The 26,780-nt window shown below is 40.1% G+C and overlaps 1 protein-coding gene across 1 annotated transcript in view; it reads right to left on the reverse strand.

The window, feature by feature from the left end:
• DAAM2 (dishevelled associated activator of morphogenesis 2) overlaps positions 1 to 26,780 on the reverse strand; it is a 120,391-nt gene that overhangs the window by 44,500 nt on the left and 49,111 nt on the right. Inside the window, exons 5-13 of the mRNA XM_066546542.1 lie at positions 20,284 to 20,617; positions 12,132 to 12,242; positions 10,944 to 11,047; positions 9,678 to 9,744; positions 8,652 to 8,769; positions 7,020 to 7,158; positions 5,532 to 5,590; positions 4,963 to 5,147; positions 3,730 to 4,047 (exon numbers count right to left, since the gene is read on the reverse strand). Of these exons, the coding sequence (XP_066402639.1) occupies positions 3,730 to 4,047; positions 4,963 to 5,147; positions 5,532 to 5,590; positions 7,020 to 7,158; positions 8,652 to 8,769; positions 9,678 to 9,744; positions 10,944 to 11,047; positions 12,132 to 12,242; positions 20,284 to 20,617 (1,435 nt within the window). The remainder of the gene's footprint in view (positions 1 to 3,729; positions 4,048 to 4,962; positions 5,148 to 5,531; positions 5,591 to 7,019; positions 7,159 to 8,651; positions 8,770 to 9,677; positions 9,745 to 10,943; positions 11,048 to 12,131; positions 12,243 to 20,283; positions 20,618 to 26,780) is intronic.

The raw sequence follows: 26,780 nt of genomic DNA on the forward strand, positions 1-26,780 counted from the left end.
CAGTTGCATCATTCCACCTTTATAGTGAATCCCAGTTTGCTGAGAGACCTAATGACATTAGAAAATAACAGCATCTCATGGCACTGCAAATCATACCAAGCTGTCCTCTGCTACACCTAAAGGATAATTTTATTTACCCTGATAGATAAATAATGATATTCTGGAAGGCACCAAAGTCCATCGTGCCTCAGTAACTTCACAGCATGAGTGAAAACCTACAGTACCTTTGTTTGACCTGCAGGTTCAGAGAAACCACAGAAATGATGAGTTCTCTGTGGATACTGGAACAGGCAATCCTGCTTATTAGTAGGTTAATATTTGTAGAATATTAACCAGAAAAGTGGAAGCAACTTAAAGTTTTAATTAAGAATTCCATTATGAATCTGAAAAGTGATATGAACAAAGCACATTTTCCAAACTTTTCTCTTAATATTAGATCCTTTCTTCAGTGTGAGAAAAATCCACTTCAAGCAAAAGCTGTATTTTTTGCCTGTTTATTAATCAGCTATTTTATTTCATTGTAGGCCTAGGCACCACCACAGCTATTATGACTAGCTTCACAATGAAATTTTGGAAAACTCTTTCCATTAACTTTGAATCTCTAGCAGCAGTCCTTCATCATTTTATGCCATAAACCTCAGCCTGCTTTCAGGAAAAAAGTTCCAGAAATCAGAATCATTGATAACATTATAGAAACATTTTTTAAAAAAATTAAGTGTCAAAATGAACACTTTCTGTTTATGTGACTGACTGTTTTGGAAATTTGGGTTTGGTGGTTTTGATTTGTTTTTATGTGTGTGTGTTTTGGGCTTTTTAAAAAACTCCTATATAGCATGTAGAACAAATACCTTTCTTATGAAACTATTTCAGTCAGGTGTATTTAGGGCTGGCTAAAGAAAGGCTCTCTGACATCACTGATGAGAGTCATTACCAGGACACTTGATGGGAAGCTGCTTCTCCAGACATGAGATAAGAAGCAGAGCAGTTGAAGGCTGACATGATTTATTCTCAGAGCTTCAAATCAATGTTTATATTTATCAAATAGGTAACTATTAGTCCACACTTCCAATTTTCTTGAAACCAGTCCATTGCTTGGATTAACCATAAATGTTTGGTGTCTGACCTTTGGTGTTGTGTAAAACTCAGAGTGAGAGAGCATTGCTGCCCAGAAACAAAGAACGGAATCCTTCCAGGATATTACAGTGGTTATATTGCAATATCTTTTTCTTAAAAAACAGAGATCCTTGGCACCAGCACTACTGTAGTGCTGTATGAATGGAACTCACAAACAATGCCACAGTGCTGTATGAATGGGGCTGTGGTGTGGAAGGGCTTCATCAGAACTCAGGCCATGCAGGCATGCAAATGTCTTTGCCACTGGTCATTAGCTTACATCAAAACTAGCACAAAGTCCTTAATTCTCAATGGAAATTAGTGGGCTGTTGGAGTTTCCTTGTTAGAAGCATAGATCCCTTCCAGTCAAACTTTTTCTTGTGGTGCCCATGGGAACTGTGGACAATCTGTTATTGCCAACTGCTAAGAGCCTGACTATATTTGATATTTCTCCCAATACCCAGCAGCTCAGTTCTTTTCTTCCAAAGACAAAATCAGCATTGGAAAAAAAAGATGTCACATGAACTGCCCTGGAGAACAGCCTTGATTCCACTACTGAGAACGTATATTGCAGACAAATCCATCTCAGCCAGCCTTGTCCACACTCCTGTTGGCCTCTGTTGGCTTTCCCTCACTGCCTCGAGGCAGGCTGCAGGGACAGAGAGGAGTTTGCTCACTTGTGGGCTGCCTCAGTCACCTTCACACTTACCTGAAAAATCTCCTGAGAGAGACTCTGAACTAATTGCTTGGAGAAAGGTGATCTAAATAGAGAGAGATAACTAAGAGCTGAATATTTGAATACCTACTTGCAGCCCTAATTTTATGTACAGCTGTTTCCAATGCTGTGTTCCCTCACCTTGCTGTGTTTCATGTATTGTTCCTCAAAACGTTTTTGTGGGGAAAAATTGTATTCTTGTGAATTGGAAGTTAAACCCTACCACAAACCACAAAAATACTGCGCACACTTCCAAGCCTCAGTTTCCCAGGCTCAAAAACTCAAAATGTGCTGCTCCCAGACAGTGTGTTTGTTTTGAGTCCTCACTCATTCCAGTCTGGCTACTCTGACAGCTCAGTTCAGGAGAACAACACAGAAGTGCAGCAAAGGTAACAAAAGGCATGACAAAGCCCATCCAACCTACTAATGACTGTGCTCAGAAGATTCATATCCATGTGAATAGAAAGATACCAAAGCAGGAAATCTAGGATAAATGAGGAAGATGACCAAATGAGGAAGATGACCACCATTTCACTTTTCCAGCAGTCAGTGAAATTAAATAATTCCATAACAAAGTGCAACCCAAGTAACAGCATGAGATACCTGCATTGACACCACAATCTCTGCTCTTCTGCAGAGACCATACCAGGTTCAAAACACTAACACTGGCAGACACTCCAAAATGAAGGCCCCACCCTCTCATGCCCCTTTTCCCAACTATTTTGCCATCCTCAAAATAGTGTCTTTTAGCCATCTCACCACCCAGGTCCTCAATTTTATTAGCACAGCTGCCTTCACTCTTATCCAGAGGGCAGGATAAGCCTACAGTTACTGTACACTAAACAGAAACACCTGTGACTCTCTCTTTTTCATATAAATTCATATATATACATGTATTAGTTATTATTTCTTTTCTTCAGAGCACTAAGTTCCATGTTCTGCAAAGGAAAATAAATCCTTGTCCTTACATTCTCTCCCACACCCCCCACGTGGCCTTGACAGACAAGCACAGACGGTGCAGCAAATATTTCACTTCACTTTATTTTAAAGAAAAGGGGAGAGGGGGAGAGAGAATTCTTGTGGCATTCCAGAGGTCCCTGGACACTCATTCCAAATGCCGGAGTTGGGCCCTGGGTGAGTTTCAGTCTAAAAGAGAACCTGGGTTTCTAGGCAGAAATCCAAACTCAACACAGACACTTTTTTTCTTTCTAAATCAGTTAAAAAAATTAAGACCTAAAGAGAAGAGGAGGGAGCAGGAGAAGGGAAAAAGAGAGAGAAGGAGAAGAGAGAAGGGAAGGAGAAGGAGACACAACCAAGGCAGAAGAAAAATGAGTGCAACAGGAAGAATCCAAGTCCTCTGGGATTTGTTGTTTTTTTTTGCCAACCTGGAGTTTTATCACCTACAGACAGAGTTATAACCATTCAAGGAAAAAGGCAGCTTCCCTCATGGCCATGAGCAAACAGTGAGGAGAATCAGGACACCTTTCTCTCCTTAGTGATGGCTCCTGCCAGAGTAGAGGTGGCTGGATGGTTTTCCAGATGGTTCTCACCATGTTTTGCCCACATTGGCTCTGGTCACCCGTTTTTTCCCTGGTGTACAAGTGAGGGCAGCTCTGGCACACCAGTCCTGGAGATGTCCAGCTCTCACTGAGGTATTCAGTCCCACTACAGCTTTGCTTGACCAGATCATTTGCATGGCCAGACCTATGCAGCTCAATCTATCACAGGGGATGTGCTGCACTGCTCAAGAACTGGGGAGAATCCCTAAATACAGTTAATGACTCCTACTGACCACAGCCCACAGAAGGCCACTTGCTTCTATGCCACTTTGCATTTCATGGCATTAATCAACACTGGCATATACTCAGACAGTAAATCAATTGAGTAATGCAGTTTCTTACCTCACTCAGCTTAGCCCAGTTGAAGGATTTCAGTGGATGTGAAGGCTGTGGGATAGATTTCTTCTTCAGACTGGGGCCACTGGTGCTGAAGGTGGTTGTTGAAGGGGGTGGCACCCCCATGCTGAAGAAAGGTGGTGCTCCTGGTGGAGGAGGAGGTCCTCCTGGTGGAGGTGGTGGAGCAGGAGGTGGGGGACAGCTGGAGAAAGGCAGAGGAGGTGGCAGTGGTGGCAAATTCTCAGACATATGAGAAGAGGACAAAGCTAATGGGCCACCTGGAGGAGGGGGTGGTGGGGGTGGGAAGGAAATGCTGCCCCCTTGCTGGAAAATAAAAAACACAGAGAAAAAGAAAGCAAACAGTTTAAAAGGCACAATAACTCCATGTTGCCAGCTGATGTGATTTTATTACGACTCTCAAAATATTTTATGTTTTCTTTAAAGCCTCTTGCACTCAAAGCCATCCAATAAAGGGAGGAATCTCAGCTTTCATTTAAGAGAAAGTTTCAAGCCCATGGAGTTGTGGAGAAGAGCTTGAAAAAGGAACCATAAATGGCTCAGAAAAACAGAAAGCTAGTAAAAGAAGCCAAAATGTATTATTTTCTCCTTATGTATGAAAAAAGAGAAAAGTTCAATCTTATGAACTTTTGAACTCCTGGGTTTAAAAGCTAAGGGTTTGAAACACTGAATACCTGTCATTAGGCCTCAGTAATGCAAAGTGGGAGAGGGGAGGAGGAAATGAATCTGCCTTCTGCAGTGTCTAACTTCTCAGGGCTGTGTTCTGGTGGCTCAGACACACTGCTGGGATAGAAGGGAACACCAAACAGGAGGGAGCATCTGCAAATGCCACTTTTGCAGAACTCTGTGACAGTTCAGATGCTCTTGCAGCATGATAGGAATCCTGTTTCTTACGTACTTTTGTATCAGGGAGGTTTCTCTCTTTTCCACTGAAATAATAACCAGGGCCACCCCACTCAGCAAGGAAAATTATGGCTGGAGGAGGACACGTGCCTCAGCAGCTCCTGCAAGGAAGGTAGCTGAGGAGAAGGAATGGAGCAGCCCATGCATGAACCATTCTATACCACCAGCTCAGGGATTTTGGTCTCATCTAAAAGCTGAGCAGCTTCTAAGTATTCTCCATTATGACCACAGATGTGCTTCATGTATAACATGCTTTTGTTCATCATTCACTAGTTAGCAGCTTTTAAACAAGGATGGGGAAGACTCCCAGTCTCATACCGAGAACTCATTAAGCTGAGCCACCAGATCATTCATCTGGTCTCGGGTCTGGCGCAGCTCCAAGGATTCCTTCTGCAGCTTGTCCTTCATTTTGTTCAGTGTCTTCATCATTTCATCCTTCTCCTGGGTTTTTGTTTCACATTCCCGCTCCTTCTTCTCTAGCCTGCTCATCAGCTCTGCATGGTCTAGGGGGAACACGCAAGTGGGACTGATGAAACAAAGCTCATGAACAGTCCCTGAGGAGATGTAGGTTAATAAAGCTGAAATAAAACTGACACTTCTGGCAGCTCAAGCAGGGATGTATAATGAGAGCAAGAAAAAGAAAATAGAGTCTGACTGTCTTGACAAGGACCTTCAGTGATCAAGACAGCAATGCCTAAGTTTCAGTTAGACTGTAAAATCACTTCATGTGAGGACTGAAGGAACCCCCATCCTGTGAAATACACAAACTGTTCACCATGAGACAAAATGTCTGCAAAAGGAAACGTTGTGCCCAGCTCTGCTGCTCACTGCTCTGTGAATGAATTGGGATCAGTTTCTGCCTATGCAAGCAAAGAGGATGAACTCACCTTTCCGGAACTTCTCTGCCTGATCCCTCCACTGCTTGACCTCATTTTCATTCACCAGCCTGAAAGAGGAAATGAGATCATTTAAACTTTTCCTGAGCTACCCAGGTTGAAAGGCAAGTGGCCATTTTGCAAAGTGATCAGCAAAAGGCAACCTGGTAAGTGTACAAGTTTAAACAGGATCACGCCAGTGGTCCTTCTGGATCCAGATTCTGCTCCCTAGACTACAACTAATAGGAAAAGGATGCCTTTTTACTCAACGTCATAAAATGGGATAAAGGAATGGCTGTGGAAGAAATTCCTGATACATTCCTGTCTTCAGGTAATGACCTCAAAGTGCCAAGTCTACTTATTTTGAAAGAGAGAGGTCATCACTAAAATAATCACAGCTGCTATGGGTTACAAATTACCCCATCCTTAATATAAGACCAGATTGCCATTTTTTTTTTCCCTAATCTCTGTGGTTCTATTTTTTCTTTCTTACAAGGAGGAAGAACACTTCTCTATTGGGTAATACATCAGCGACAAGGCAATTCTCATATCTCACACGGGCACAGCTATTTCCTATTACTGACAGAAAATATGCAGGGCATGCTGGGGATTGATTAGATATGCAGAATAGGAGTAGCTATGAAAGCAGAAAGGGAAGATCAGGCATGAAATCTACAATGAAGTCTGGTATCCAACACCACTGTATTTTTCCATGACAAGAAATCAGTTTCAATGTTGGCTCACACCTATAACAAAAGGAACTGTAAAATTTTTAGTACAGGAGAATTTGGTTTCATATAGGACTTATGTTCTATAAATGTTCTTTTCAGTGGATAATTCGGAAGGGTAATGGGCCATGAATTACCTGCAGAGGCAGTTGGATGAAATGAAGAATCCAAAAGTTTGGCTAAAAAAGGACTGAGAACAGGGAAGTTGAGAAGAGAGCCAGCTCATGTAGCTAGACTTCTCAAATGATGCATCCTATGGGAAAAAATAATGGTAATGCCCTCAACCAAGTCTGTGGGTGAGAGCAAACAGACATTTTATGAAGAGGTAAGAGGTTTTGTGTGCCAAGTGGGGACTGCTTTCCCCTATTTGCAATCTTTCTAAACCATGTGCTCATTAGTAGGAATGGGATCTACATAGAGAATATGATATTATTTTTACTTTTTAATATCAAGGAAAGCTTTCATGAGCACCCTGAATTAAAAAAGGCACGAGGAAGCCTTGCTATAAAATCATGAGCATTTTTTCTGATCCTCTAACCAGAATAACAATTACTAGAAGTCAAATACAATGACTTTGCAGGGAAATACTGCCAAGCTAAGATGTCATTAGAAGGAAACTACTTAGAAGACTTAACTACTTAACAGGACAAGGAGAAGCTGTAAGTTGAAATGAGGAAGTCCTCACATATGATATTTTATTTCTTAAGCACCTGCATACTGATCATATCCTTATACCTGCATAACAGAAATAAACAATAATAAAGCAGCTTACATTTTAATGATATTTTTGACATTGAAGTTTTCCAATGGAGCTATATCTGGATCATCCCCTCGTTCATCCTGAAGAACAATTTGTTGGAGTATTCTGTCCAACAGTTGCCACTGCTGGAAGTTTCCTCCATTCCTCTTATCTGTATTGAAAAAAGACCAACCCATGAGATCTTCCAATTCCATGCCAAAGTGCCCAGACTTGCCAACAAACTGGCATTCTTTCCTCCCCACCTTTCATCTCAGTCCCGTGTGTGATGAATTACAGAACACAAAGACTAACTCTGAGCAGTTGCTAGCATCTTATTTACAAACACCTGGCATACTGGGACAGCTCATAACAGGCACAGGCAACTTTGTGCCTGATGTGCACATTCAGGCTATGCAGCCCTTCTGACAGGTTAGCTATAAATTGCACACTAAGCATCTATAAAAAGGATTCCTTTGTGATAACTAACACTCAGTGTTTTCTGGGGCCTGATGTTGAGATCACTGTAGAAACAATGAGGTGTTCTATCTGCATGTTTGGTTATCTGCAGGTCAGTGAAACTCAACTGGCATGAAAAATTCATACAAACATGACTGGAAAGTGCAGAGATAAAGAACAGAATTTGAACCAAAGGTACTGATCCCATGGATATCCAAACAGAAGAGCCAGAGCAACATTGAATTCACCTCAACTCTTTAAGTTACATAACCAAGATCTTTAGGCTCTTTAAAACTGCTCCAGTATAATCCTGCCCTGGCCTTACAGGATTTGGTCTTTCTGCCACCAAAAATCCCAGTCAATACATAAAGCTCAAGCTCTCTTCTAAAAAGCAATATCAAAGAGGCCACTGAGACTAAGTACTGCTCAAATTTATGCATTGCTGTACTTGAATCTAATGAGAGCCTGAGAACATACCACACATCACACTGCTTGCTGAAAAGCACACCCCAATACATCTCCCTCATGTTCCCTTCTCGGTTTGATTGCTCAAATACAGATGGAAATCATGGAAGACCAGCACCTCACACCTAACAGGATCAAGGCAGGCAGTTCTTTAGTGATCCTGCTGTTACACTCTGGATGCATAACTGAATTATTTTATTGCAGTTAATAAGAAGATTCTTATCACTTCCTTTGGAAGTAAATTCCAGTATTATTTTCACTTTGTGTTTGGGAGCTCTCCATTAAAGCACTGCCATGAGACAGCAGTCTGATGACTTATTGTGGAATTTCCCAGTGGCAGAACAGCTTTCAGTACTGTACTGTTTCACCAGAAAAAAATCTTCAGTGTCTTTTTTTAATATTCCAAATGCTATCTCTTTCTGGGAATTCCCTGATCTATAGCACAAGGACTCTTTTTTAAAACTTCTGATTTAAAATAATTAAAAGCTATGTCAGTGACTAACTGGAATGTCTCAGCTACTCAATTTTATTTACAAGTGCAGAGAGGTCAAACTGCTGCCCTAAGTATTGCAACAAAAAATTTTTCAGTGTAAGATACCAAGTTCCTTAGCCACAGCCAAGTTCTGAATGGGAGACAATGGCAGTGTGGCAGTGTGTGCCCTGGTATCTGTGAACTTGTACCTACACCAGAGTTTCACCCAGTTCTCCAATACCTCTTCTCTGGAAATCTGTAAATGTACTCACATGGCATCTGCAAGCAGTGCTGGAGGATGGATAACAAATAGGGATAGGCATCTGTATGCTTCAATCTCTTCTTGATCAACTCAAACATCTGAGAGGCACTTTTTGTATCAATGTGGATCTGAAGTGAGAAAAGAGAAAAACCATCCACAGTAAAAGCCTGATTAACTGTGAAAGAGCCAATCAATACAAAGACAGGCAAATTTCCAGCAAGTGGACCTCTGCAAAGTCTCCTGCCATGCCCAGCTGCAGCTTCCAGGAACAGGCACAAGGGTCTTTGACACCACCATTGTCATCCCTATCCAGTATGGAAAAGATCCCCAAAGTAAAAGGCTAGAAAGGTGGGAGCCATGCAAAGCCACAAAGAACTGTTCTGGAGCAAGGAAAACATTTGGGTCCTGGAAAATGATGGCACATATAGTAGAATCTAAGCAAGAAAGACTCAGTTGTTCTGTATCTGTGTGAACAGCTCTTGCTGCACACAAAGGAAGAGGGGATTAAACCATTCAGGACCCTACAGCTTTTTATTGATGCTAGAGGTTGTCTCTATGTTAGTCTTCAAAATCCACATATTCTAAAATACTGATGCTGTCCACAGGCTCTGAGGCAACAGTTATCAGCAGAGTTACATGTAATCTTGGGAAGAAAATCAGAAAATAGCCCAAACTTCACCCATAGTCCTGCAAAGGGGATGTCTGAAACTAGAAGACATCCGGATCACCAGGACTGAGAACCTAAGAGCATGGTAGAGAACCTCCTCCACTTCTGAACATTCAGGCAAACAAAAGAAAGAAGTTTTTTATCAAAGATACTCATCAGAAGCCCTTTGTGTGACCACTGTTTTCATTGTTCACACAATGCAAACCTCCTGCTTGCTAAATGAGAAACAGTGAAAACAAGAGCATCAACCACTTCCAGCATCAAAGCCAAACATTAGTTTTAGGGAGCACAAAGGAAAGGTGCAAGAAGCATCCCAAAAGGATGCAAGTTCAGCTTTGGCCAGTTCATGTACTACAAAGAAAAACTTACCAGGTCAAACCGCTTGGCAAGCTCCAGGTCATCTTCATTTCTGACCATCTCAAAGAAATCTAAATGTCTAAGAGGAAACAGAATAACAAGACATCTGCCAATGTTCATGGCACGATTCAGACAAACTAAGTGTGTCACTAGAGAAGCAGCAAACCCTCAGTTCAGCTAGAACATGTGGAAATTGGCAAACCTTTCTTACATGAAGTGCTGTCACAGGTATGCAAGGCAAGGGGGTCAGTGGCAGGCCAAAAGAAAAGGCTGGCAGAGGTGCACACACTCTAACTCTGTGTTGAGGTAAGGTGGAAAAGATAAACATAAAATAGGAAAGGGATATTCTGTTTTTGGTGAATGCAATGCCTGCAGTGATAATACAGTTCTAAAAAGTCCACACCACACTTGCTAGGCAGGTATTGAATCATTACAAGTTGTTTCTTTTAAGCAGCGAAGCAGAAATGCATTCAGTGGATCAGTTCTTAACAGCCTCTAGATATGCCTATTGATAAACACAGCAACATGACTATGTCTGGATTTGGGTGACCTGGTGAGTGACACATTTGACCATCTGGAGTTTTCTTACATAGAGACTGGAGCACAGCAGGTGATGTGGAGAAAGGGTGTGGCACATTTTCCTGTACAGATCTGGTACAAGAGTCTTTGTAATCCAGGCATCTGAAATCCTCTCAAACCTTTGTTATTCTCCTAACTTGTAAAATCCAACTAAGTCCCTTCTAAACATTCCTGGTTACTGTCCAAAGGAATACAGATCATCTATAGGACAGATTTTCTTATTCTTGCTTATAATGTTGCAGATCAAAAGCACCATTCCTGGTTCCAGCTCTGCAGCAAACTACAGTCATACAACTTGGAAACTCAGAACCTGCACTTAGACCACACATACTCAGTCACAATGAAGTCAATGAACTACTGGCTTCCATGCCTCCTACCAGGACAGGCTTTTGTTCCAGTTTTGCTTCAAGAGAAAACAATTAGAATACTTTTTGTATTTTTCATTCTGACTGCCATCCCCTGCTGAGAAAAAAAACAATTGAGGAACTCCTTTGCCACAGCCTCTGCCAACTTAGTATGTATGTTTCCTACTTCATCTGCTGATGTTAATTTTAGGATAAATATATATTTTTTTATTTTCTTTTTGTTTTTTTATGGAGTCAGTCTCAAGAAGAGACAGAATAAGCTGTCTGAAATAGAGAAGAGTTTCTAAGAAGTCTTTCTGTTCACCAGTAGCAGTTCTCAGAAAATAAGTCTTACCTGTCCAGTGTGGCATTCTCGTGTCCTCTGAGCTTGTCAATGACGGGTTGAATTCCCAGCATTAGAAACTCATATCGGAGATGCAATCGGAACTCCAAATTGTCCTTAAAAAATAGGGGAAATCCAAGTTATTTGTTTTCAAAAGCTGTCAATCACATTTTAAAAACATTTACTTAAAACTTCAGTTCTTCCCTTTTTAATATTCTCTATCCTGACCCCAAATTCACGGGATGAATAATTCCAGTAAAGTAAGTAAAAAAGGAATTAATGCCATTGCTTCCATTTCACTTAAAAGTAGATTAAGGTACTCTGAGTTTTGCATATGCAGTCATAAGGACAGCACACTCCATGTTGTTCCATGAGGAACAGAAGCTACTGGCACTTTTCCTGCTAGTCCATTAGAGGTTCCTCTCCTGCTTAGAGATGAACAGCATCACAGTCTTCCTCCTAATTTTTTCCTGTTTATTTGTCATAAGACCATATACATAAAATCACATACTCTGGCAAACCTTCTGACATCTATTCAGTGGGATGTTACAGGATTCCCAGAGACAGAGACAAATACATTGTCAGATAGCTCTCAGGAGCTTGCTGTCTTTTGTGGTTTAACCAAAACAAAAGAAAAAAAAAGCTAATGTCACAAAAGTAACACTTCTAATGTAATAAATTGGTTTAAACTATCCTTCAGATTCAAAAGGAAGTCTTGTTAATGAAAGTAAAACAACTGGGACCTTGGATTTTTTTTCTGAAATGTTTCCCCTTGATATTTTAAAATTAAAATGCTTTGACTTCGGCTTTGAGCCAAAACAACTTAGCACTTCAAAACATTTCTGAAGGTAAACCAAAATATTTTCTAAAAAGGATGAAATAAAAAGGTAAATGCTTTGCAGTTCTTAAAACAAACAAAAAAACCCTCCACAACCAAAACAGCAAAAAACCGACCAACCAACCAAAAAACAACCCAAAGTAATCACTTCAGTGTAAGTAGTCTATGCTATATTGAAGAAACTCGAAATGAAATAATATGGACGACATAATTATAAGACTGATCTTAACAATTAAGCATTTTTTCCCCCAAAATATATCCACCCACTACCGCAAGATTTGTGACTTAATCTACTAACTATTTCCAAGGTAAACTAATTTAAACATAACATTTCAGAAAGAATTTCCCGGGCAGTGACTCACCTCACCAGCACCTGCATTCAGAACAGCATTGATAAAGGACATGATGGCTGTTTTGAGGTTCACTTCATCTCGGTATCGCCCCATGCTTCGGTCTAGCTCATTTAACAATGACTGAAACAGAACAGCAAGCTCAGTTAGAGGACATAAGGTGCTTTCTTGCAGGATAGATTGCACTTCTATATACAGGGGAGATAATTGTAAAGAGAAGATGCCTTTAAGGAATAAAGCCTATGCCTGAACCTTGAAAGATTTATCCTTGTTCCTTCACTTACCACCTTTTAACATGAAGCAGACAATTATTTCCTCTTGGTAAGCTCCTTTTAGGGATTTTCAAATAGCAGGAATATTCCCTGTGCATACAGCTCCAAAGCTCAAAGTTGAATTACACATCTCCACTGGAAGTGCAGTTAAGCTCCAGTCTCCATGTTACAGACTCATGGAATGGTTTGGGCTAACAATGACCCTTAAAGATCATCTAGTCCTGACTCTCCTGCCATGAGCAGGAACATCTTTCTGCCAGACCTGGGCTTCTCCTCAAAGCTCCATCCAGCCTGGCCTCAAACACTTCCAGGGATGAGGCATCTACAACTTCTCTGGCCAACCTGTTCCAGTGCCTTTTCACTCTCATCATAAAAAACTCTTTTCCTTTTACCTATTCAATGTCTAGCTTCTTATAGTTTAAACCCTTTAGCCCTTGCCCTGTCACCACAGGCCCTGGTAAAATGCCTTTCTCCATCTTTCTTATAAGCTCTGTTTATTGAAAGGCTGCTGGAAGTTCTCCCTGGAGGCTGCATGTCCCCCTGGTAACGAACCCACAGGGGGTGTTCAGCACAGGAATGTTTTTGGTCTAATTTCTGCATACATACTGATATTTTACCATAATCTTGTGAATATCAGGAGACAAAAGAGAAAAAGTCTAGACAAGTAGCATTGGTGGCCTTTGCCTTATTCAGGATTAATTCCACTTGAATATTTACCAAAGAGGTTATATGCAGAAACTGATTAGCCATGAAAGCAACTCTACTTTCAGCTTTCTGCTGATCACCATTAATATTCTCTTCAGGATCTTCTCTGATCAGTTCATAATTCCAAGGATGATTTTCCTTACTGGAAGAGTAACAAATTCCACCTCAGATCTGTGAGTTCAGCTGTATGAGTCTCACTCCAGCATAAATAATAAATGCTTCACACTCATATATTTGTTTTGCTATCACACTAAAAAAGAGAGAAATCTTTTTTAGTCTCCCTAAGAAGTTTTGACCATAAAGGGATAACGAAGACAAAAATAACTTTTTTGTGTTTGGCTCAGCAGACCATCTAAATAACATTTTGAAGCTAAGATGCTGAGTAAGGAAGTTCATTTTCCTCTAGTCAGTCTTTTGTCCCTGGTTACTGAAAGTGTTCATTCATAGCAAAATCCTTCCTCTTCTAGTTACCATAGGTCTATCTTGTTTCCTGTAGAAAGCCACAGAGATATGTCTCAAGAAACAGGAGGAATATCCTCCTGTACATTCTTCAGGGGAAAGAATAACCTCCTGGCTTCATGCTTATTTTTGTGCAAAAATATTTTGACCTATCATACACTGCTACTGACAGCTGTTTTCACATCTGAGCATGGTATGTTCATTATCAAACAAGCTCGATTTCATTAACTCCTTTCTCTTGTTGCTTCTAAATTTCCCATCTGGAATTTTCAAATTTCCCTACTCCAGGCATTTGAGTTTCAATCTTATCCAACACCTCAGTAACTGTGTTACCACCACATATTACTTTGCTAGAAATGGGAACGTGTCTTACATAAAAGCACATGAAATGCTCTACTGAGCCAGACTGGTGGTCAGCTCAATCCACCATCCTATCTCCAACAGTGACAATCAGAAACTACTTGAGAAGTCTTTAAATTCACCAATAAAACCAACTGTTCAACTTGACAAGCAAGCAGAAGTGAAATAAATGAGAGAATTTTATTCTGTTACTTCAATATTTGACACTGAAATTCAAAACACATGTGCCTTCTTGGAATAATTGAATTAGCCATCACTACAGAAGCAGCAAAACCAAGGATGGTTTTGCTGGTTTTCTTCAGAGGCTTTTCATTCCTATCATACTTTCTCACAGACTTGTAGGAACATGACAGAATCTATAAAACAGCATATCAGGTACAGCATCCAGACAGGTTGAAGGATGCTAACAAAAGTTTTCTATCCCCCATTTCAGAACGCTGAACGAGGAGCAGAATGCAATGGAAGGCATATCAAATTCCGGGCAAGAAAACCCAAAATTCTGTGTTGCACTAATCCAATTGAAGAGCAGCACATCTTCATGTAATTGTTCAGCTTGAGAAGGAAACACTCTAAGTTCTTGCTATTCCTAAAAATCAGAGTCTACACCCACATATTGTGGCCAAACTCCAATATCTCCAACTCTTAGCAAATGGCTGGGGTTCAAATCTTCACTTGAACATTTCCTGTGAAAAAGATTTCACCACACCTCTTGGCAGCCACTTCTGTGGCCCAATTGATCTTATGATTATAAAGGTTTTTCCTACTATTTAAGCAAAACTTTCCTCACTTAATCCCATTATTCCTCATCACTGACAACCAGTAGGGTTTCATTCAATCTGCAGCAAACCTCAAAAGGCTTTGGCTGAGCCCTAAAGGGAAGAAGGAAATCAAGAGTGAATACAGCCTTTTAATTTGTTCCTTGTTAGATCCTCTACTACAATTCCAAATTGATCAGCTTCCTCCTTACAAATTATGGTCTGTACTGACAGTGTTTGATATAAACCAGGCAAGGGGGCTCTGGAAGAAATGCTCCTGGCCTCCACCTTTTCAACTGACAATATCAAACTTTCTTTATTCATACACCTCGAGCTTCAAAATTTCTAGCAGCATTAAGGAGGAAAACAAGTTTTCCGCCCAAAGCAGCCCAGTTAATATTTCCACTGTGAAGTGAAACCAGCTTCTTTCAGACAGTACCTAACACCTAGGTTCTCTCACGACTAAAGGAAAATTCTTTCTCCCCACAGGGATCCACAGCTAGACGAGTGTTTTAAATAGCAAGCTACACTGGAAGAACACTGGAACTGATAAACTCACTGAACCTGATAAACTTTTTAGGCCAATAGAGCATTACGACTGCAATATTAGTTTTGTCTCAAAACATGGCATGTTAAAAATATAATGTGATACAATGCCATGACACAGAGAGAAGGAGGCGAAGCAGAAAGCATAAAAATAATCATAAAGGCAAGAGCTTATGGGAGAGAAAGAATGTGCCACTTTCACAAGGGATACCAGTCATAAATACAATAATTCAGACATGAATGACTTTAAAATCAGAGACTCTCTCAGTTTTCACAGCATTTTATAAAACTCCATATTCACAAGAATAAAAACAAAAAGACAAAGTAATGTTTTTATGATCACACAGTGAGCCAGTGACAGAATTACGCTGAATACATGGAAAAAAATCCCAGCAAGGACAATAAGGGCTCAATCAAGGGCTCATCTTCCTAATTCCACATTTCTGCTCTGAGGATTTACTGTTTGGATTTCAAGTGTTTTCTTTCGTCTCTGTTCTTTAAGGAGCAGAGTAGGATTTGTAGGCAAAGTAGCATGTTTCAAACAATTGGATGAAGACAGAGTTTTCCAGACTGCCTCAGGAAGGAGATTGAAGACATGCCCTAATACTACTGTGGTATTTGAGTATAGAAAGAGTATTACTCTGAAGAAGAGAGTTTTCAAGGAATATCTTAACATTAACTACAGACTGCTCTGTTGGACATTAAAGTGAGAATCATTTCAGGCAGAAGGGCATTATAAAAGAAGGGTCAATAATTAAAGCAAGCAAAGGGAAAAGTTCAGGCAAGAAGATGAGGGAAATATGAGAAAATAGGAATATTGACTATATCAATTGAGACACAAACAATCTAGAATCTTGTTGAAAGTGCCAAGACAAGGATGATCCTGATACACCTATTAACACATTGAATATCAAAGACACAAGGTGAAGTTGCAGTATGAAAAGGCAATCAAGTGAAGACTGGAGCCTCAACAAAAAAGAGTAAGTTCTGGAGAATCTCCCCAGGGCTTTAAAGTGAATCCTGACTGAAGTTAGGGACTGACAATTGTAGTCAGTAGATGAAATGTTGGCAATTTAGAAGGAAATAATATTTTACTTCAGTTTCAATTCAGAGTAAAACCTGATTTTTTTTCATAAGGAAATAGTCTTTCATATTCATATAAGTTCTATTTATATTTTCCATTAACTTCATAAAAGAAAATTAAAAAGTGAGAACACATCAGGAAGCAGAGCTCCTTTATGAAGCATTTTCAGTACTGTTTGATTAATGGTCTTCAGTTGCTATTACTTAGTGCAATTAAGTTAATTGGGACTTAATTGGGACTAAATATAAATGTTGAATTTATAATGCTCAGGAATTTCACTGTCATTTGAATTTTGACTTCAGATACCCTGGCATAAAACTATAAGTTTTCTATTCAAGAAATATAAGCTATTGCAGGACAGAATTAATGTAAGTTTAGTAAGAACCATACCTTAAGTCACAGCTTTCCTCGTCCACTAATTCACCAGTTGCTGAGTCTTCTGACAACTTTTGGCAGTTGTGCCACGTAGCAGGAGTTGTGTTCAGAACATTGACTGGCAATAACTCCTCACATTCAACAAAATGTGCCATGTTTTATGTTGCTGTGTTAAATACATGATCTCTACACTCCACCGCACTTGTGCACACTGGAAATAATCACTGTTTCAATCTAAAGTTGTCAGCAGCAAGTTATTCAGGAGCTCAAGTTTTAGATAGTTGTCAGTAAATCATTCCGAACTTCTCTTCCTTCTTCTTACAAAAAGGAGTGGAAGCAGAAGCATGTACCCCAAATTATTACTCATCACAATGATATTTCTCTTCAAAAGGAAAAAAATTGTTTTGGAGAAAAGTAGATCCGTATTAGTGTTAATTACATTAACCTCCTGATTCCCCAACAGACATAGTGCTGATCACCACAGTGACACGAGGGAGAATGGGACACCAAGGTTTACTGCTACCTGCTAGAGTTGAAAATAAATCCAAACAGATAATATACAAAGTGCCAGCTTTCACAGATGAGGATGAATAAATTGACAGTAAAATGGCTGAATGGGATGAGAAATATTTTCAACCACTGTTGTCAGGAAGGCAACTTAAGGAAAAGCAACACTGGCACTAATATTGTCAGAGGTCAGTATCACCTGTAAGTTGTTTGTTGGACATTCCAATAAAAGTGAGCTCACTACAATTTCCAGAAAGCCCTGCACTTTTACTTCACAAGAACTGAGCTTATTTCCAAAATTTGAGATTACTTCCTTCTGATGCATTGTGTCTCTAATTTGGCCATTGTCTTGCAGAGCTAGACATAAAGACTGAGCAGTGCCTTTACAGTTCCCAGCTTTCCTTCCCCCCCACCAGTTAGAATCAGTCTGCAAAGATGGACCATAGAGGCAAAGGAATAAATTTCTACTCTGAATAGTTTCTCCTGTTCCTACAGTTTAGTTCGCAGTTTTATTACTTTCACAGCAAGAATTCTTGTTTGTGGGTTCTGCCAGATTCCCCACTTGTGGTGGATAGTTTTCAACATAACAGTGTTTAGGTGTGGCTGGTCAAAGTCAAGCTGCCAAGTATAAAGTTTGCTGCAAGCTCTACACTTTCTGGACACTTCTATACACCGAATGATGCTGCTAGATGCTCAAGCTGCAGGAAACACAGCCTCCTAAGGTTCTGTTTCACACCTAAAGGATCTTTTCAGATACTTGCAAACTCTGGGTTACAAAGATTAAATTCAGGACTAGGATTAAAAGAGGATAGAAAAAGGCTTTCATTGTACACTACATCTTTGAAGCTTACAGGAAAGGTAAAGAACAAGCATTTTCAGCTTATCCTTCTTTTAAAATGGCTTCCCATATTCAAGTTACAGTGGATGCTTTCCCTGACAATAAGCTGCAAGACTATTCTGAGACAGAGGTGCAGGAGGGCAAGAGGCAAAGAGATGGAACACTCTTAATTTTAAGAGCTGTGTTATCAGAGAAACTTCCTCTAAAATGTAAGAAAGAGCATCACCACATTTGTTTCTTCAGGATTTAAAAAATCCCTAGTCTCTCTGTTAGAAGAATAACTGGAGATGGATGAGGAATGTCTTTGGATGAACACTTACCTCCTCAAAATTAAGCTATTGCTGAGTAGAGCGGAAAATCGAATTTCAGTCTCTAAACACAAGTATTAGTAATTGCAAACAAGAACACATTCCTTCTGCTAAACCATTCTGGGGATTGGGTGGGGCTTCTTTTTTTTGGTTTTACTTGAGAAATAAAAGAGAGTATCCATTTATTTTTCATTTCTTCCTGAATGGAAAAGTTTTTTGACAAGCACAGTACTTAGGCAAAGTACTTTTCATGAGTGTAAGAGACTGGTAAGCACCTGCAAATCATTCAACCAGACTCCTCAAAAGCTACCACATTTCACGCAGCAGCGACTTACCTCAGTTATTCAGTAACTTTTAAATCAACACAGAAACAGAGAGAGAGAGAGAGAGAACACCCAGCTAGGGTTAACACAGCATCTGTGCCATATGGGATTATTAAGCAGAGTCATTTGGTCCAGTAAGGGCAAGTTAACAGAGGACCACAAGTGTAGTCAGGCTTATGAGTTACTGCTTTGCCTAGAGCAGCTCAAGTTATCCCCACCTGTCTCCCAGGTATAAAAACCATGCCATATAAACTCAGGAAGGTTTCCTTATTTCAGCTGGTTACTAGAGAACAAACTGAATTTAAATGCTTTCCTTCTCCTCCATAGGCAGTACCCAATAATCTCCACATCATATCTCATGTACGTGGCTTATTTCCTGCACCTGCACTGCTCATTCTTATCCTCCTCCTGTACTAAAGAATGGTGACACTTTCTTATGACTGCAGCTATAGTCTCTTCACCTTCCAAGTTTTACTGTAATTATGATTTTCTCTATTGAAGTAGCCTCGAGAGCTTCCAACTGAGGCTGAAAGGCCCCCACTTCTGGAGCCATCCATCATATGTGTCACACTTGCATATCGAAGACACACATCAAGTCTGAATAGACAAGCAATGCAAATGAAGCAGTGCACATCGAGGGATGGACCTGACAATACCAAATATAGGTTAATACCAAATCAAGATCTCCTGCATCCCTGTCCCAGGTCTGAGTCACAGTCAGTGAATCCCACAGTGCATTTGGTTCTAACACAAACATTGGCAGCTACTCTCCCCCAGCACAGACTGTTTTTCCATTCACTATTTTATTAGCCTAAAATCCATTAACTGAGAGGAGGTAAGAGATAATGACTGTCAAGCATTGGGATCCCGTGCCTGTTGGCACAACACAGCTCTAATGATTTCATCTAAGGAAGAACAGTAAATGGCTTAGATTATCCCAAAGTTAAGGAGCCACATCTTCACACACCGCAACAGATTCTCCACTATCTTTTTGTAAATGTGCTCAGTTCACTGGGAGGAGGAACATTATAGTAGCAGCCAGGAGTTTCCACAATAAAAGCCTGTCACTGACCTACTTCAAGGTCTCTGAGAATGCATTTCCCTTCTGTGGTCTGAATGGGGATTATTTGAGCCAAAAATTGCTAAGTGATGACGATTCACAAGTTGATTGTTAAGTGGCAAGTGAAGTGCCACTATACCTAATTTAATTCTTCATCTCCACTATTTAATCTACAATTCTTTTATTACTAAATTAAGGATTTAAGATCAGGACAGAGGGTCCTGAAATTCTGTGGCTTCAGCTTCTAGGACAGAATAAATCATTACCATCCCAGAAATGCCATCAAGCTAGAGTATGAGCAGATAATCAGCATTCATTTAGCAAAGCGAACCTCTATTTTCAGGCAAAATATATGGAATTTTAAGTTAGCATTAATGACAAGCAATATATCTTGAAATAGAAGTATAAATATAAGTATACACATGATCTATTTGAGGAATTTCCCTTCCTAAAACAAAATTATAAATATTGCCTTTTTACTACTTAGCAAGTTTGCAATATATGCACTCAGAAATCACTCCTGGCAGAGATTCCTCATTCTGGATATTTCTGTCAAAGCATCCTCCTTTTACCTGGAATCTTGTCCTTTCTGCAGCATAGACTTGGTAGTGAAGCATGGCTTGCAAGACTTTTTTGTGACCATCTGGTACCAAGCAGACAGCCCCTAGGATCTCCAGCACAGCAATCTTGGTCTTAATGTTCTCAGTCCGTAAGCTCTGGGATATGATGTTGATGCTTTCAGGATGGGCCAGGACATGAGCCCGTCCCTGGGAGTTGTTCATCAGTGCCTTGATACACCCTATAACGGATGTGTGGATGCGACTCTCCGAGGTCTCATAGTCCATGCTCTTCAGGAAGTTCAGCAAACAGCTCAGGCCATCCAGCTCAATAAACCTGGTCACAAACCTGAGAAGAGAAAAACCAAAAAAAAAAACAAGTAGGAAAAACAAGGAGAGCAGACCAAAGGCACTTTATTCAAAAGACACAATATTATTCAACGCCAGATCCTTAAAAGCTGGCCAGTTTTCAGCCTAAATTCACAGAACAATTCCCAGGTATTTAAGAAAAACAAAGCAAACAAACCAAGAGAGAAAACATTGTAGCTAATAATGGTGTGTTACATAGTTTCAGGGTAATTATATGCTATCATCTTACACTTCTGTTTGGTCTCTGTGTTCTTTGTTGCAGTTACCACCAAACACTGCTGTGGTTCACCTCAACAGCTGCTGCATTTTCAAGGCTGAAGGGATTCGTTTGAATTGTTCCATCTTACATATGTGCTAATACACCCAACACACAGACTTGTCACCACACTTTCAGTTATGAGTTCAGATTACCTTGAAAACAATTTTTAGGCTTAGCTCTAACTTTCAGACAATGCTGCTTATAGGTTCCACCTCCAGGATTTGGGCACACTGACAAAGGAGAACTCATTCCCACTCTGTCCATCACCCATACTGCCTTCACACTCCAATCTCAAGACATATGTGTAGGAACATGTTATATTTAAAAGGGGCATGTTCTTCTGTAAATGGTAATGCTCCTCTGCTTTTGTTGAAAACCAGGGTTAAAAAATCCAGATGGGTCAATTTAGACCATGCAAACGGCCCTTTAGAAAAATCACCAGAAAAGGATAGAATTAGATAAGTTAGTTCAAACCAATCATTCTAGCAATGTTTTGTTTGAAGTTCCTAGGATTAAAATGGGGATTCAAAGACATGGAAAGGGCTGCAAATAATTCCCCTAGACTCTACACTGTTTGCCTCCTCTAACATGTTGCTCAGGTAGGTACAGTTTTTGGAATGTCTGAATGCAAAACCATGTGCATCACACTTGAATTTTTAGTCTATAAAAATGTACACCAGCAATGATTTGTCCATGGCCACACTTTGAACAGCATAATATAGAAAGACACTTCAAGCAATTGAAAAGCTTGCTAACAGTTGCCAATTGTGTAACAAATTAAAAGTACCAAAATTCTGTGTCATTTCACTTTTACCCAGTCCCTCTTCTTCCCTAATGTACCATCTTTCTTTTTCTGTCCATGAGATGCTGTTACTTATAATCAGTAATAATGGAAGCACCATACTGAAATACCAAATTTCACTGGTCTCCATTCATGTCCTGGTACCAACAAGAGAAACTCAAACCATACTTCTGTTTCTCTGGATAACATGGATTCAACATGTGTATGGTCTTTTGATGGTTACACTCCACACCACAAAGGAATTTTCAGAGCCTACCTGAAAGTTACACTCACTATGCTGACAGATTTGCCAAATTTCAGTTTATGTGAGCCAGCAATTTGACCAAAAAGATGGAAAAGCCTGGTGCATTCAGCAAAGTTTTGGTCTGATGTTTGGCTTTTGTTCAAAACTGAATTTCAAAGTGACTATCAGAGTAAGGGCACACACAGGAACATATGCACACCAAAAATTAAAACATGATTAAACTGAACCCTGCTAAGACAATCTGCCAAGTTTGCAAGGTCTGACTGCACATTCTCTGGATGCATCATTTTGTCTACTCTAACAAATCATAGGAGTAAAAGACCCTCTCTCTCTCTCCAGGCTCAAGAGCAGCATCGACATTGCGCACCAGGAAGTCAGCCAAACCAGTTTGTTATTTAAACTGATTACAGAAAGATTCAGATTCAGTTAAGTTTCTGCAATGCATTTGCTGCTAGCTTGACAAAGACTGAAACAAGTGCATTCATAGCTAGAAGAGTTGCTGCAAAGGATTTATTTGGAAAAAAAAAATGAGCACAAACAGCATGTTACTGAACAACAATGCAAATGAGTTCTTATCAATTCCCTGGGCCTATAAAGAGTGGAGTTCCTGTTGTCTCTACTATGGAGGGGCTACTTTAAATTGTCCTCCTTACCTTCAAAGTTCCATTCTATGCTTTATCTGTTCCCTCTGTCTTTTGGGGGTTGGGGGAATGGCACAATTTTTTTTCCCTGTTTTTTTTTAACTTCCAGGGCTGAGGGATGACTTAAGATGAATATGTTTCTGAAGTTACAGAGCAATACTGATGGAAACAGCCTAAGAAGCAGCAGAGTAAAAGGTGTCCTAAATGCACTTTGGGTTTGAACACACAATCTTATGACAAGACAAGCAAGGCACTACAATTTTCATGTATTTTTATCTGCCCTGATGAAAATAAATGTGAAAAAAAATGGTAAACACACAAAAGTTACATTGTCCCAATTAAGTACAAACTCTCACTAAATTCACTGGCAGTGCAATTTTTCTAGGACTGTTAGGATGAGGTAATTGCAAAAAGAAGGCATGCGCTGGAAAGCAGTGTGTGTGACAAAACTTGATTAATGACATAATTTAAAACAATGTTGGGACTTTCCTGTACTATTCCTAGCCCAGAGAGCAAACAGTGAGGCGTGTTACTCAATAGCAAGAAAGTACCCTTCTATTTCAGCTGCAATCAAATTACAATTTTCATCTTCCTTTTTTCCAAACACTTAGTTCCTTATTCTCCAGAAAAGCCAGAAACCATGCTGGGGGAGGCAAAAAAAGGCAAAAGCAGTTCCTGGCCCAACAGACACACTCAGTATGAGGATTTGCTTGGTGTGGGGAGGTGTGTGAGTATATGTCTGCAGAAGGTAGAAAAAGAAGTGGGAGTTTAGCCGACAGCCCGAGAGCCACAATCCTCACACTGTTTGTGTTGGTGCATCTGTCTGCCTCTATGCAGGTATCTGTGTGTATGTGCAAAAGCAAAGGCAACTTATACAAGTCAAGAACCTTCTTGCACACAGTACACAGCACATGTGTAACTAACTCCTGTCCTACCCAGCCTCTGTGCTGCAAAGTAAGGTCTTGTTCTAGACTGGGAGGTGTAAAGTTAAACATATACGCCAATGCATTCTGGCTAACACATTCAAATACCGAAATGCAAATAAAGCAGAGTGTGTTTTAATAGGTGCTAAACAAGCAAATTAAAGTCTAACCTCACCTCAGACTCTCACTTGACCAGTTTAGCACACTTTAAAAGGCAGGGCACCTCTTTGCCTTTCAAGTTTTAGAGAGTGCTGATCAGAATGAGTTAGCTAGCTCTAATAATAAACCTTTCATCCAAATACAGATGTGGTGGCCAAAGAGGAACTGACCCACTGATGGATTCCAAGTGTTGGGGGTACAGCTTCCCTCTAAGACTTGATCCAGCTCAAGAAAGACAAAAAGATCATATGCTGTGGGTGTGCAGAGAGCAGGATGTTCCCACCCTGTTAACAGGCAAGGCTACACTTCCCTGCAGCATTAGTTTTTGAACCAGGGGGCACACATAATCCTGATAACTACTGAACTGCTGAAAAATTCAGCATCATGGATTTTGCTTGCTAGTTGCATAAATGATCTTCTTCATTATGCACCTGGATGCAATATTGCTACATGAAACAAAACATAGCAGGAGGTAAATCTGAATAAAACAAAAGGAGAAATGCAGACAGTAAAAGGAATGAGTGATGGCTCAGACTAAAGAAGGTATTTTTCAAGGACTCCAAAAAGCAATTTTTTTCCCAGTCCCTTTTAAGTTTTTGCTTTTGCTGCACTTCTGAACTTCCATTTTGGGGCACTAAAATACCAAATGAAAAGCTCTTCTCCCACTGCTTCTGTCCAACAGTTTGTCATCACAATTGTTTATAGTTCTGAGTTTTTACAAATCTGTGAGAAAATGTGTTTCTTTACAAGATGCAGATGTAGCATATCTGTTCTCTGTGGCTGGGATAGGATATAACCCACTAGGACATAACCTGCTCAAAGGGGACCACAGACTGCCCCAGGAATACTCCTATCCCATTTTCTACAAAGAGGATAGGAACTTGAGTTTGGATAGGTCTGCTTTATTTTTAACTGTTAGAACTGGTGTGTTGGAATAGAGACAGAGGTTAGTAATTACTCTGCATTATCTACTAGAAGAGACACAGTTTACAGTAAAATAAAGAGCCAAATGCATGTATTTTTCTTCTTTTGATCCCTCTGGATCAGAGAATTCAAGCAGAGGAGCCTATTGCTAAGCCGTCAGAGCCCCTCTGTAACCTGCTATCACAAAGGGATTCCAGACAGTTCATCCTGTGTGAATTTAGGTCTCTATTTTCTTCAGAGGCCTGATGAATAGAAGTGGCAAAGAAAACCGGATTTGATATCCAAATTAAACTAGAAAGACTAGTATTTTGAAGGCTGACGTATCATACTGCTTATGAGAGGGATTTGATGGAGCTGAGGGCCTCTCTACTGCAACCTTTCCATCAAGAAGAAATTGGCTTTTTGATCAGGCACTGGCATGCAGCCCATTTGGCAGCTAATGAATTGAGTCGCTGGAAATTAGTTGAGACACAGGACTTAACTCAAAATTTGGCTCGGCTTAACTGTTTTTTTTTTTATAAGCCCCACAACCATCGCCAGCAATTGAGAAGATTTTATAGGGCAGCCTATAGATGCTTCTACTGATGCTTGCGCTTGTCAGGGTTATTACAAACAGATGAAGCAACAGGCTGCTGTCAAGGGGATCCAGCAGATGCAATACAGGTTGGAGAAGAAAAATCTTGCAAGGCTTTGAGCAAAAGAATTTGCTCAAATGCTCATTGCTCTTTCTTCTCTATTGCTTTGTCCTCAACAAGGAGTTTGGGCTGTCTATTCAAAATGACACAGCAGAACAACCAATAGTGGCCACCAAAGTGTTTCAGCTGGACAAAGCAAAGAGGCCTTGCTGCTGTGACTACATTCAATGAAAGCTGTCACCTTCACAGAGCAATCATCAAACCAGCTCCACCTTAATGTAACAGCTTTGCTATATCAAGTTCCAGCTGCACAGGACTTTGGTTTAAAAGCCTGGTGAGAGTTGGGAGTTTGACAGTTGCCTCAGCTTCCATTTTAACATAGAGTCCAGCTGCATTTTACTGTGTTCTCTGTTTTAGGACAGTGATAGACAGCATCAGTCAGTCAACTCTTGACTTGGGTCTCAGTACAGGCTACCACTTCTCTGCTTCCACGTTAAAAGCATTCACTCTACCTACATGTAAAATTACCAAAGCCTGATAAATCTTTATGCTTAAAGAGCACCAGAATATGATTTTGTGCTCTCTTAAAGCCCATCAGAACAGGAAATAAACAGGAGGTAAAAACCAGAGAAGCTGCATGCAGTCAATTTTTTAAAGATTATGAAAGGGAGAAGCACAATCAGGACATAGCTCTGCAAGAAGTCCCAAAAAATCTTCACTTCAAGTCAAAGTAACTGCAATGTAAATTCTTTGAGATTATTTTCTGGGTTGCTTTTATTTATTTATTTCATTTGCTTGGTTAGGATCCCCTCCCCAAAAGAGAACTGTACTTGGTTAGGCATTATTGAAGCTCTCTGAAACTATGACTTCAGCATGGTGTGGGTACAAAAGTATTTGGCCAATACAAAAATCATTCAGAATTTTTTTGATTGAGTGTTTCCTGAAATCATATCAACTAAAGTTATTGTTTCTCCCCACTGCTCTTCCAAGTGTTAAATTGAGAAGGTTTCTATGCTAGTTAGTTTGCTATTGTTCAGAGCTTTGTTCCCAGAAAAAGAAAGATGACCTTACCTTCAAAGACAGTACACAATGAAGTCTCTTTATATTTTTCTGTGCCACCGTTACAACACAGAATGAATGGGAAGAATGCCAAACCAGGTGATGTCAGATGGATTAGCTGCTTTGTACTAAACAGTTCACATTACTAAAGATAAGGGGAAGCTTAAATTCAAAGTTCAGAGTAGAGGCTGAGACTTAGCCCAAAGTGAATCAAATTACATGAGATGTGCAGGGGGCTGTAAAGACTAAAATCTGATCTTCATAGTCATTACCTGTGTTTGCAAATATCTGCCACAGATTTTTCACAGTAGACTTTGTCTTTTATTTCCCTGAAACTACATGTTTCAGCATTAGTGTGAAATTAGCTAGCCTGCCAGCTAAGCAGGCCCAGACCAGGGACTGTAGGGCTCTCTGAGGATTGTCTGAAACCTCAGAGAGGCTTGTGTGAGGTGGGACAATGAGGTTTCTGTCCTTGCCACTGCTGGCGGTGTCACATG

This window comes from Molothrus aeneus, chromosome 3 (assembly GCF_037042795.1).
Source record: "Molothrus aeneus isolate 106 chromosome 3, BPBGC_Maene_1.0, whole genome shotgun sequence".
In the NCBI taxonomy this organism is placed as follows: Eukaryota; Metazoa; Chordata; class Aves; order Passeriformes; family Icteridae; genus Molothrus; species Molothrus aeneus.